General features: G+C 34.6%; 1 protein-coding gene across 4 annotated transcripts in view; it reads left to right on the top strand.

Moving 5' to 3' along the window:
* Nucleotides 1-13,753, top strand: part of LOC138706100 (queuosine-tRNA galactosyltransferase-like) — a 32,051-nt gene that overhangs the window by 16,093 nt on the left and 2,205 nt on the right. For 3 of the 4 annotated variants that reach the window (XM_069835082.1, XM_069835064.1, XM_069835073.1), the window contains 2 exons: nucleotides 8,454-8,606; nucleotides 8,831-9,098. In XM_069835082.1, coding sequence (XP_069691183.1) covers nucleotides 8,454-8,606; nucleotides 8,831-9,098 — 421 coding nt within the window. Of the gene's footprint in view, nucleotides 1-8,453; nucleotides 8,607-8,830; nucleotides 9,099-12,651; nucleotides 13,115-13,753 lie in introns of those variants that run through there. The other variant, XM_069835091.1, reaches the window with a different exon arrangement.

Below are 13,753 nucleotides of genomic sequence, written 5' to 3' on the forward strand. Positions count from 1 at the left end.
GTTCAGTTTTGTAAATCATACTATAAAGACGGTAAATATGCCAAAAGTACGTCATTCAGTCAATTTAAAATCAAAACTAACAAGTTACATTTCAGAATTTAAAGAAGATGGTTTATCAACTGACAATAAAATATTATTTTGTAATTTGTGTCAGTGTGCAGTATCATCTACACAAAAGTTCCTGGTGCAACAACACATTACAACTAGTAAACATCAGGCCAACAAACAACTAAATTCCAAGCAGAGACAATTGTTTTTAACACAACCAACAACATCGAATGTAAGATCTGAGTTTAACATCGACCTGTGCCGTTCTCTCATCTCTGCTGATATTCCTCTCTACAAACTAAAGAATAAGGTCTTCAGGGAATTCCTTGAAAAATATACTCAACATACAATCCCGGATGAGTCAACACTTAGGAAGACGTATGCTCCATCCATCTACGATGAGACAATACAGAAGATAAGAGATGAAATTAAAGATAGTTCAATTTGGGTTTCCATTGATGAGACTCCCGACAAAGAAGGTAGACTTGTTGGTAATGTAGTTATCGGTTTGTTAAGTGAACAATATTCTGAACGAATTCTTTTACATTGTGATGTTCTAGAAAAGTGCAATAACAAAACTATAGTTAAACTGTTCAACGAAGCTATGGGTATCCTGTGGCCAAAGGGTATTATGTACGATAATGTGTTATTCTTTATTAGCGATGCTGCCCCTTATATGGTCAAAGCTGGACAAGCATTATCTGTTGTATATCCTAAATTGACTCATTTTACTTGTGTGGCGCATGCATTTCATCGTGTGGCAGAAGTGGTCAGGGACAATTTCCCTAAAGTAGATTTGTTGATTTCATCAGTGAAAAAAGTATTTCTCAAAGCTCCCAGTAGAGTTAACGTGTTGAAAGAAATGTACCCTGAAATTCCATTGCCACCAAAGCCAATTTTAACTAGATGGGGTACATGGCTAGAAGCAGTTGAATATTATGCCGAACATATAGACTCTATTAACAATGTTCTCCTTGCATTGGACTCTGAAGATGCAGTCTCAATTGATACTGCGAAAACAGTTACCTGTGACATAAGTGTGAAGAATGACTTAGCTCACATTCAGCATACATTTTCATGCATCATAAAAACGCTCAAAAGTCTCCAAAATAGGCACCTTTCACTATCTGAAAGTTTTGAAATTATAAATAGTACTGTGGAACAACTGAATCGTGGTAGAGGTAAAGTTGCAGATGCAGTAAGAGCTAAGGTGGACACTGTACTTTCAAAAAACCCTGGATATGAAGAACTACAAAAGGTTGTTGCTGTGATGAGTGGTGAATCAACAGTGAAGATTAACTTGGACTTATCCCCAGCAGACATTGTGAAATTGAATTATGTACCAGTTACTTCTTGTGACGTCGAACGCTCTTTTAGTCAGTATAAATCTATCCTCAGAGACAATAGAAGAAGATTCACTTTTCAGCACTTGAAAGAAATGTTTGTAACCTATTGTTATGGTAACAGACAATAAAAATTGTGTTTTGTTGAAACTACATTGGAAGATAAGGTACGTCCATTATATTTTTTGTTTAGTTTGATTAAAATGTACAAATATTTAACGTACATAGTCATTTTTTTATAATTTTAAGTCCATATTTAATTCCATATTTTGGTAAAAATCCATATTTAATTCCATATTTTGGTAAAAATAACTACATATATATTTACATATTTCATATATTTTTAGTCCATATAAATCCGTTCCCTGCTAATAATAAATCTGTAGTCAAAATTTTTCTGGTAATTTTCGATTTTCCAAAAATAATTGGTGTTAACATGTATAATTAACCATCCTGAAACCGAAAATCGCTTTTTTGACTTTTTGTTTGTATGTCTGTCTGTTTGTCTGGATGTTTGTTACCTTTTCACGCGATAATGGCTGAACCAATTTATATGAAAATTGGAATATAAATTATGTTCGTTCTAACTTAGATTTAGGCTATATGGCATTCAAAATACTTTATTTAAAAGGGGTTATAAGGGAGCCTGAATTAAATAAATCGAAATATCTCGCTTATTATTGATTTTCGTGAAAAATATTACATAACAAAAGTTTCTTTAAAAATAATTTCCGATAAGTTTTATTCTATACAAAAGTTTGATAGGACTGATATTTAATGAAATAAATAAGTTTTAAAATTACAATAACAATGCCATCTAAGGCGCTGTTCTGAAATGAAAACAAATGACTTCGTCTATAAGGGGCCTTGGACAACAACAATCGAAAGCTATTAAACATAGCCTACAGAGAATGTTTGTGTGTTTGTATGAAGTGATATCAGAAGCTAATTAATTGTTTACTCCATTGGAAAGTGTAGTTTCTCTAGATGGACATAATTCTACAATGTTATTACAGTAACTTCTGAAACATATAGCAAGTAATATAAAGTATACACATTAAAACTAAATGATGTCAATCTTCATTAAACTATGGTTGCATGAATAACAATTAAGAAACATGTTAAAGGAATTGTCATTGCACCAAATGATTGCTCTCTGGACCAAAATGACCGCATTTTAATTGTTTAAATACAAAGGGCAAACCGAACATTCTCCAATCTTTCCTATTTTTTGCCCTCTTATTATCTGCATACGATCCATATATCTTAATATCGTCCATCATCTGATATCTTTCTCTGCCTCGAACTCTTCTCCTATTCACCATCACTTCCAGTGCACCCTTCAGTGGCCCAGCCAATTCTTTTTCCTCTTCCTGATCAGTTTCAACATTATTCTTTCTTCATCTAGTCTTTCCAACACTGCTTCATTTCTTATTCTGTCTGTCTACTTCACACATTCCATTTTTCTCCATAGTTCATACCACAGTCTAGTATATACAGTCACGAAGCTTGAGTTGTTGAGGTTGCTAGGAACAATAGACTGTGCAGGTACTATTTCGCATTGTCTGTAATGAGGCTATAGTAGCGATCCTAGTGGTTAGCAAGTATCTATGGATGCATATTTATTACATATTAAGCTTCGTGACTGTATATACTAGACTGTGGTTCATACTTACTTACAAATGGCTTTTAAGGAACCCGCAGGTTCATTGCTGCCCTTACATAAGCCCGCCATCAGTCCCTATCCTGTGCAAGATAATCCAGTCTCTATCGTCATATCCCACCTCCCTCAAATCCATTTTAATATTATCTTCCCCTCTACATCTCAGTCTTCCCAAAGGTCTTTTTCTCTCCGGCCTCCCAACTAACACTCTATATGCATTTCTGTATTCGCCCATGTTTCTAATTATGTCAGGTAAAGAATACAATGTGTGCAGTTCTGTCTCCATAGTTCATATTAAGGTTAATTAAACATTATGCATTAAATACAAACGTTTAAAAACAGATGTAAACAATAAAATTTCAATCATTTACAGTAATTCCTTTAAAATTGGTTTCTGTTGTTATTTTAAAATTAACAATCCCCTCATAAGCTTGTTACCGATGTAGTCTAATATCAACAATCACATGACAAACTTTGTTATATTCAGTTGTATCTTGTTAATCATTGAATACAGTAACAATTACAATATGCCGAATGTCAGTACATCAGCTGTTGAATTGCACATGTTGAAAGATTAAGATCTGCGCACACCGACACGACGCGGGAGTGGTAGCGAATGCGAAACCGACGCAAATTATTGTGAGTACAGCGGGATATGAATCCATTCACACCACAGCGACTCAATCCCACCTAGTTAGCGGGACTGCAGCGTTCTACTTGCAGTTCGCTGCAAGCAGCGTTTTCCCGCGTCCCGCATTCACTTTGGTAATGGCGACTGAACAGTTAATAGAGTGTGTTAGGAGCATTGCTTACCAGAATCTGTATCCACGGGCTCTGTGCTTACGAGATGTGCATCTTGGAGCGTTATTACAATTTCTGCCGCTAGGTTCGCCTCGCAATGATGAAATAGTTCCATTACTAAACACTGTGTATCGTGAAAATTCTTTAATTAATTTTGCATTACTCATTGAGTACGAAGATTATAAACATGCCAAGCTTATTTCAGTTTTATTTGAGATTTATTGATGACTTGTTAAATAATAATATACAGATTTTCAGTCTGATTTAATTAAATTTACAATTTTGTTTCTCGTAAGTCTGGATTTGTTGATTTAAAAATGTTGCTTTCATCTGGTTCATTTACTTTGGAAAATTGATTGTTTTTAATTACGTGTTTTTCCTTCAGATTTCGTTCTCTCTAATTCGTTTTAATTATGAAAGTGAACTATCGGTGTCTTCTACTTTCAGACATTATTATTATTATTATTATTATTATTATTATTATTATTATTATTATTATTATTATTATTATTATTATTATTATTATTATACTGTAGTTATTGATGCAATAATAACACTAATGATCAGGGAACGGATTTATATGGACTAAAAATATATGAAATATGTAAATATATATGTAGTTATTTTTACCAAAATATGGAATTAAATATGGATTTTTACCAAAATATGGAATTAAATATGGACTTAAAATTATAAAAAAATGACTATGTACGTTAAATATTGGTACATTTTAATCAAACTAAACAAAAAATATAATGGACGTACCTTATCTTCCAATGTAGTTTCAACAAAACACAATTTTTATTGTCTGTTACCATAACAATAGGTTACAAACATTTCTTTCAAGTGCTGAAAAGTGAATCTTCTTCTATTGTCTCTGAGGATAGATTTATACTGACTAAAAGAGCGTTCGACGTCACAAGAAGTAACTGGTACATAATTCAATTTCACAATGTCTGCTGGGGATAAGTCCAAGTTAATCTTCACTGTTGATTCACCACTCATCACAGCAACAACCTTTTGTAGTTCTTCATATCCAGGGTTTTTTGAAAGTACAGTGTCCACCTTAGCTCTTACTGCATCTGCAACTTTACCTCTACCACGATTCAGTTGTTCCACAGTACTATTTATAATTTCAAAACTTTCAGATAGTGAAAGGTGCCTATTTTGGAGACTTTTGAGCGTTTTTATGATGCATGAAAATGTATGCTGAATGTGAGCTAAGTCATTCTTCACACTTATGTCACAGGTAACTGTTTTCGCAGTATCAATTGAGACTGCATCTTCAGAGTCCAATGCAAGGAGAACATTGTTAATAGAGTCTATATGTTCGGCATAATATTCAACTGCTTCTAGCCATGTACCCCATCTAGTTAAAATTGGCTTTGGTGGCAGTGGAATTTCAGGGTACATTTCTTTCAACACGTTAACTCTACTGGGAGCTTTGAGAAATACTTTTTTCACTGATGAAATCAACAAATCTACTTTAGGGAAATTGTCTCTGACCACTTCTGCCACACGATGAAATGCATGCGCCACACAAGTAAAATGAGTCAATTTAGGATATACAACAGATAATGCTTGTCCAGCTTTGACCATATAAGGGGCAGCATCGCTAATAAAGAATAACACATTATCGTACATAATACCCTTTGGCCACAGGATACCCATAGCTTCGTTGAACAGTTTAATTATAGTTTTGTTATTGCACTTTTCTAGAACATCACAATGTAAAAGAATTCGTTCAGAATATTGTTCACTTAACAAACCGATAACTACATTACCAACAAGTCTACCTTCTTTGTCGGGAGTCTCATCAATGGAAACCCAAATTGAACTATCTTTAATTTCATCTCTTATCTTCTGTATTGTCTCATCGTAGATGGATGGAGCATACGTCTTCCTAAGTGTTGACTCATCCGGGATTGTATGTTGAGTATATTTTTCAAGGAATTCCCTGAAGACCTTATTCTTTAGTTTGTAGAGAGGAATATCAGCAGAGATGAGAGAACGGCACAGGTCGATGTTAAACTCAGATCTTACATTCGATGTTGTTGGTTGTGTTAAAAACAATTGTCTCTGCTTGGAATTTAGTTGTTTGTTGGCCTGATGTTTACTAGTTGTAATGTGTTGTTGCACCAGGAACTTTTGTGTAGATGATACTGCACACTGACACAAATTACAAAATAATATTTTATTGTCAGTTGATAAACCATCTTCTTTAAATTCTGAAATGTAACTTGTTAGTTTTGATTTTAAATTGACTGAATGACGTACTTTTGGCATATTTACCGTCTTTATAGTATGATTTACAAAACTGAACCTATGTGTACTCTGACTGGCATTTAACTGTTGAGCTGCACAACTGAAGTCTGTTAAAAATTTTAAATTAAATTAATACAGTTTTGTAACTTACTTTCCCATTGTTGATAGGACTGCTAATTTTCAAATAACTCTGATGTTAAAGGGATTACTGAACATGTGTTTAAATCTCTATTGTTGAAATGTATTTTTAAAAGTTAATGGAATTTTGTTTTGTTTTATTGTTAAACCTAATATAATATGGACTGTTTTATATGAAATATGGAAAATATATGGAAATTAACGAAAATATGTACTAAACTCTAAAATATGGAAAAATATGGAAAATAAAAGTAGGATTTTTCAACCCTACACATTGTGAAACATAAAGATAATGCAAAATATAAATTATATTAGCTTTATAAGTAAATATGTATTTACATATAAATCCTTTCCCTGCTAATGATTTACGTAAAATGTTATTCAAGCAAGGAAAAACAAGAATTGATATTGCAAAAAAAACTATTATATAATGCAATAATTATCAACAAGTATAATAAAATAAATATGTTACCATTTTAACATACGTAATCAAGACAATCATGGATTGAATACCACTGTATTAGAGGATGCGTGTTAAAGAAAACTTTACAAATTTTTCAGGATCAGTCTTTGTGAAAGCCACAGAGGGCGCAGTAATGAATGAGAGCATATTGTATTACAAAAAGAATGTCTGTTCTCTTAACCGGAGTTTCGGTTAACAATGGTTCTGCTGTGACAGCAAGAGTGTAGTACTATATGAACGAACCTATGATCATCTTCGGCAACTACAAGCAGTATCCTATTCGCGACTGCATCCAGCTTTGGTGTGAAGCCAACGACGAATTTCTCAGCGATCGCGGGATTACAAGTTTCGCTATCGCTCCCGCGTCCTGCGTTGGTGTGCGCTGACCTTCATGAGAAGATTACCTTACTGATACGTAAATCGCACAGAAGGAAGCAATACAGAATATAGTGATAAATCTCCGAGACAGTTACTTACATACCAACACTAGTGAGGGAGAAGAAGGGGAGGTTCTGACAGTTCCTGTGGCTTAGCACATAACTTCAAAAAAAAAAAATTTTCAAATTTCAAATTTATTTACAATTTACATTTGAATTGAATACATATGAATATATACCCGAAATGAGCATAATGCTCGTGCTCGGGTACAGTCCAGTAGTCTACATAAATTTTACAGGGTTCAAATAATAATGCTGATGATATAAATAATAGTAACAACAACAATAATACTAATAATAATAATAATAATAATAATAATGGTGATAAAACAAAAATATTTACAATAATAAAATAAATACTAAGACGGATAAAATAAAATATAAAACCACTAGCGAGAGTTAACACAACTTAAATAAGCATATAATAACCGGAAAAAATGCCAAACTCGAAAATCAACAGAAAAGTTCGTTGTATCGCAGACGACAGCAACCGCCGTATTGACATTGTGTTGTGCATTAATGGTAGTAGTGGGGAGCTGAAAGTCTACGTAACTGCCGTTCTCTTCTGATCTTCTCGTAAAATCATAGGAAGTTAATGCTGAAAAAACAAAATGTCTACGAGTCAAACTGTTCATTATTACCAGGATAAATACAAATAATACTGAAATATATTAATCGAGTTTCAGTTATAGATCTCTCCTTTTGTGCAAGAGGTATCATATCAAAATATTTTATGAATGGTGGGGAAAATATAAATTTCAAAAACTTTCTAGTGACAAGTACAATCAAGTGTATCTGTGGCAATGCTAAGAAAATCATTTATTGGAGATATACACTGTTATTAATTAAGAAAATGATCTATTTATATTTATTACAATGTTTTATCTTATAGGGTACATGCATCAGATAAATACAATAAAAATTAGTACCATATAATGCTAGTAACACTTAAAAAAAAATTATAATAAAATTTTTCAAATATCATACAAACATTTTCACTTTATTTTTAAACTTGAACTACATAACTACATAAAGAAAACTTACTATGCAGATATGCTCGTTTTAATGATTCCTGTTTTAATTAATTTAATTTGTGTAAGACACTCGTGTTACAATTGCATATCCTCCCGGAGTAAGGGTCTAAATTATATTGTCTCACCATTTGAATTAAGCCCTTATTCCAGGGAGGTATTAAATTATTATTGTATATGAGTTTACGACATTTCTTTGCTCTGTCACTAGTGTGTGTAATGTTACTATCTTTCTCTCTCCATATGCGTGCATGCATGTTACAGGATTGGAGGTTTCTCTGAGGAAGGTAAAGGCACTCCAGAAGATCTGCTGTTTTTCTACAAGCACTTAGACATTAAAGGAAGACTCTGGAAGGTACCAGAATGTTTGTTAGTGTATCGCTATCATCCACATGCTACAACATTTTCCATTGATGAGTATGTACACGTTTGTATTGCATTATATTTTAGCTTCGTAACTGAGGAGTTAGATAAAGATAAAAGAACTGTACTACTATGAGTGTAGAAATTAAAAAAACAATTTAGTTTTATAGTGTAAGATACTTCATATAAAAAGTAATTTCTTTCGTAGATATAGGTAAGTACAGGTAGATAGTCATTCTACAATAACAAACTTATATAATCTTTTCCCATCCCTACAGGAACACAATTTGGTCTGTACGTCTTGAGAGGTTGCAAGAAAATGTCCTGATCAGTTGGACAGAGTTTACTATTTGGAATGCTGGAAAACAAGGACGACGATTTTATCGCTCACTTCAACCAAAATATCAAGAGAGAGTTATTGCTTTCTGTGATGTTGATGTCAACAAAGTGGGGAAAACATACACACCTCCACATCAGAATAAGTGTATGATACCCATCCTTCATTTCACTCAAATGACACCTCCTGTGATTATTTGCGTCAAACTGGTAAGTTTAAAATAACACTAGCTTCCTCTGTTAGTTATAATTTTTTTAAGAATTTATTAAAGCAAGTAAAATATGGCATTATAATAAATGGCAGAAGATTAACCAACCTAAGATTCGCGGATGATGTTGTATTGTTTGCCAGGTCGCCAAACGAACTACAGCAAATGCTTATCGAACTGAACTGTGTTAGGCTCTCAATCAATTACAGTAAAACAAAAATAATGTCAAATAGAACGCCAACACCAATCACAGTACTAGGAACAGAGATAGAACACGTGGACGATTACATCTACCTAGGGCAGACTGTCTCACTTAACCAAGGGATGGAGAAAGAAATACAAAGGAGAATAACACAATCCTGGAAAGCCTTCTGGGCACTAAAGTTTATACTCCTCGACAGATCCATAAACCGCAGACTCAGACTAGAGGCTCTTAACTCCTGTGTATTCCCGGTGCTAACATATGGTTGCCAAACCTGGGCCCTCACAGAGGAGCAAAAGACGGACATCGAAATATGCCAAAGGAAAATGGAGAGGAAGATAGTTGGCGTTTCATTGAAAGACAAGGTCTCCAACACGGCACTGCAGAAAATTACAGCTTCTGAGAACATCACAGAAAAAGCCCTCATAACGAAGTGGAAGTGGGGTGGTCATGTAGCAAGGCAGCAACAAGGCAGATGGGCGCGAGAAACCACCGTGTGGGACCCGTACATAGGAAGGAGAACACAAGGCAGGCCAAGAAGAAGATGGGCAGATACATTCAAGCAGCAGCTGAGAGGGAACTGGTCAACCATCGCCCGCAACAGGAACGAGTGGAGACAGATAGTGAACAAACTCATATAGAACTAAAATTTGACAAACTCTAGTGTATCTCACATAGTGAATGTGAATGTAAATATTGTTCACATGAAATAGCTCATCATGTGAACCACACCAACCGAGCTTCCCTCCTGTAGGAGGCCCTAGCCCTTCATGGGACACAGTGGCTTCATTCATTCATTTTTGTTGCTAATTCCTGATTTACTGTTTAAACTATGATAGTGTACTTAGTCTTTAATTCTCATGATCATGTAATACAGAGACATTATTATGACGTCAAGGACGTATCAGTCAGGTGGACCCTATCTTCTGGACACAGTGCATATGTAGTTGTGAAGTGTCTAATCCAACCTATTGATAGATCTGGAAAGAATGTAACAACACAACTTTTTCACGTCAGTTCCTCTAGCTTTTTCGAGGAATATCACTTTTGTTGACGTCGTACAAAATTTTGTCCAATATTCTTTTGAGAAGATTAACTCCATATGTAGATGAAATTATTGGGGGTCATCAGTGTGGTTTTAGGCGTAATAGATCAACTATTGACCAGATATTTTGTATTCGACAGATAATGGAGAAAAAATGGGAGTATAAGGGTACAGTGCATCAGTTATTCATAGATTTCAAAAAGGCATATGACTCGGTTAAGAGAGAAGTTTTATATGATATTCTTATTGAATTTGGTAATTCCCAAGAAACTACTTCGATTAATTAAAATGTGTCTCAGTAAAACGTACAGCAGAGTTCGTATAGGTCAGTTTCTGTCAGATGCGTTTCCAATTCAATGTGGGCTAAATCAAGGAGATGCATTATCACCTTTACTTTTTAATTTTGCTCTAGAGTATGCATTAGGAAAGTCCAGGATAACAGAGAGGGCTTGGAATTGAACGGGTTACATCAGCTGCTTGTCTATGCGGATGACGTGAATATGTTAGGAGAAAATCCACAAACGATTAGGGAAAACATGGGAATTTTACTGAAAGCAAGTAAAGAGATAGGTTTGGAAGTAAATCCCGAAAAGACAAAATATATGATTATGACTCGTGACGGGAATATTGTACGAAATAGAAACATTAAAAATTGGAAATTTATCTTTTGAAGAGGTGGAGAAGTTCAAATATCTTGGAGCAACAGTAACAAATATAAATGATACTCGGGAGGAAATTAAACACAGAATAAATATAGGAAATGCCTGTTATTATTCGGTTGAGAAGCTTTTATCATCCAGTCTGCTGTCAAAAAATCTGAAAGTTAGAATTTATAAAACAGTTATATTACCGGTTGTTCTTTATGGTTGTGAAACTTGGACTCTCACTTTGAGAGAGGAACATAGGTTAAGGGAGTTTGAGAATAAGGTGCTTAGGAAAATATTTGGGGCTAAGAGGGATAAAGTTACAGGAGAATGGAGAAAGTTACACAACGCAGAACTGCACGCATTGTATTCTTCACCTGACATAATTAGGAACATTAAATCCAGACGTTTGAGATGGGCAGGGCATGTAGCACATATGGGCGAATCCAGAAATGCATATAGAGTGTTAGTTGGGAGGCCGGAGGGAAAAAGACCTTTGGGGAGGCCGAGACATAGATGGGAAGATAATATTAAAATGGATTTGAGGGAGGTGGGATATGATGATAGAGAATGGATTAATCTTGCTCAGGATAGGGACCAATGCCGGGCTTATGTGAGGGCAGCAATGAACCTCCGGGTTCTTTAAAAGCCAGTAAGTAAGTAAGTTCCTTTAGCTTTAGATCTTCTACAAAACCAGGGTATAACAATGGTTGGCACTCTAAAAAGTAACATGCCACGTATACCCTTTGAGTTTCTAGATAAAGAGAAGACCATTACTCTCCAGCATGTTTGATCATGGAAAAGATGTCTTACTTTGTTCATACGTATCAAAGAAAAGAAAAATTTACTGTTGCTCTTTACAATACATGAGAGGGACAACATTGACGAAGCAACAGGCGAACAGGGCTAAACCTAAAGATATTACTTACTTACTTACTTACTTACTTACTTACTGGTTTTTAAGGAACCCGGAAGTTCATTGCCATCCTCACATAAGCCCGCCAATGGTCCCTATCCTGAGCAAGATTAATCCATTCTCTATCATCATGTTCTACCTCTCTCAAATTCATTTTAATATTATCTTCCCATCTACGTCTCGGCCTCCCTAAAGGTCTTTTTCCCTCCAGCTTCCCAGCTAACACTCTATATGCATTTCTGGATTCGCCCATACATGCTACATGCCCTGCCCATCTCAAACGTCTGGATTTAATGTTCCTAATTATGTCAGGTGAAGAATACAATGCGTGCAGTTCTGTGTTGTGTAACTTTCTCCATTCTCCTGTAAGTTCATCCCTCTTAGCCCCAAATATTTTCCTAAGCACCTTATTCTCAAACACCCTTAATCTCTGTCCCTCTCTCAAAGTGAGAGTCCAAGTTTCACAACCATACAGAGCAACCGGTAATATAACTGTTTTATAAATTCTAACTTTCAGATTTTTTGACAGCAGACTGAATGATAAAAGTTTCTCAACCGAATAATAACAGGCATTTTCCATATTTATTCTGTGTTTAATTTCCTCCCGAGTATCATTTATATTTGTTACTGTTGCTCCCAGTTATTTGAACTTCTCCACCTCTTCAAAACATAAATTTCCAATTTTTATATTTCCATTTCGTACAATATTCTCGTCACGAGACATAATCATATACTTTGTCTTTACAGGAAACCTCAAGATATTACCTTTTATAATATAAAGAAAGATGGTGTAGACTGCGTGAATGGGTTGAAGAGTTTGTACTCAGTTGCCAGAAAGACACTGCAGATCTTTTACACACTCCTTGATGTTTGTGCTCTAAACATAATATACAGGTTTAATTCCGAAAATGTTGGTCCAAGAAGGTTTCATCTGAAAGACTTAGAACTTTGTGAATCTCCTCTCACTAGGAGGGCAAGAATATAATACTTGCCGACTCTTCTGAGATCACAAATAAGAGGATCGTCAGTGACACTCTAGTGACTGGGTCTTCAGAACCACTATGAAAAGATGGTGATAGGAGAAAATGTAACTCGTGTCCCAAGAAGAAAATTCTGCAGTCTGAAAACAAACTGAGCAGTCTTAACCCGTATGCAACAAGGCCTGCTGTTCTCTGCTTTAAATGTAGAGGGAACGAAGAAGGTGAAAACCACAGTACAGTCGCAAAGCTTGAGGTGATTTTTTGCAAATCTTGTTATAAAGCGCTCCAAGCAGTTAGCAACTAGAAACAATAGACTTTCCACGGTCGACTTTGGATTGTGTCGTATTTCCATCGACTGCTAGCTCGTTGCGTATTTCACATTGATGCTTGTGAAATGTTCGTTATTGGTTGTAATGAAAATGTTAATGGCTAAAATACAATAATTGGAATAATAATATTTTACTAGAAACGTAGAAAAATTAAGTTTGTTTTAATGAAATTTATTGATCATGTTTTATTTTCAATTCTGGTGGGATTATTATTGCTTAGGCCTACTTTTTTTTTTTCAAAGGATATGTTTTTAATTATAGCTGTTAATTTTGTTGTTATTTTTATTTGTTACTTTACTAGAGACATAGAAAAAGTCTGTTACAATAAAATTTATTGATCACGTTTTATTTCCAATTCTGGTGTGATTATTATTGCTTAACCTCATCCCACTTTGTTAACTACGTAAGCCTACACTACAAGTACCGGTACACATAAGTTACTCCATTAATTCATATTTCCATTATCATTGTTGTAAAGGGAAATGCAAATTAATATTTATTGGTTTCATAGTTAATTATCGCTATAATCTTGAATGAGTG

The sequence above is a fragment of the Periplaneta americana genome, chromosome 1, assembly GCF_040183065.1.
Source record: "Periplaneta americana isolate PAMFEO1 chromosome 1, P.americana_PAMFEO1_priV1, whole genome shotgun sequence".
In the NCBI taxonomy this organism is placed as follows: domain Eukaryota; kingdom Metazoa; phylum Arthropoda; class Insecta; order Blattodea; family Blattidae; genus Periplaneta; species Periplaneta americana.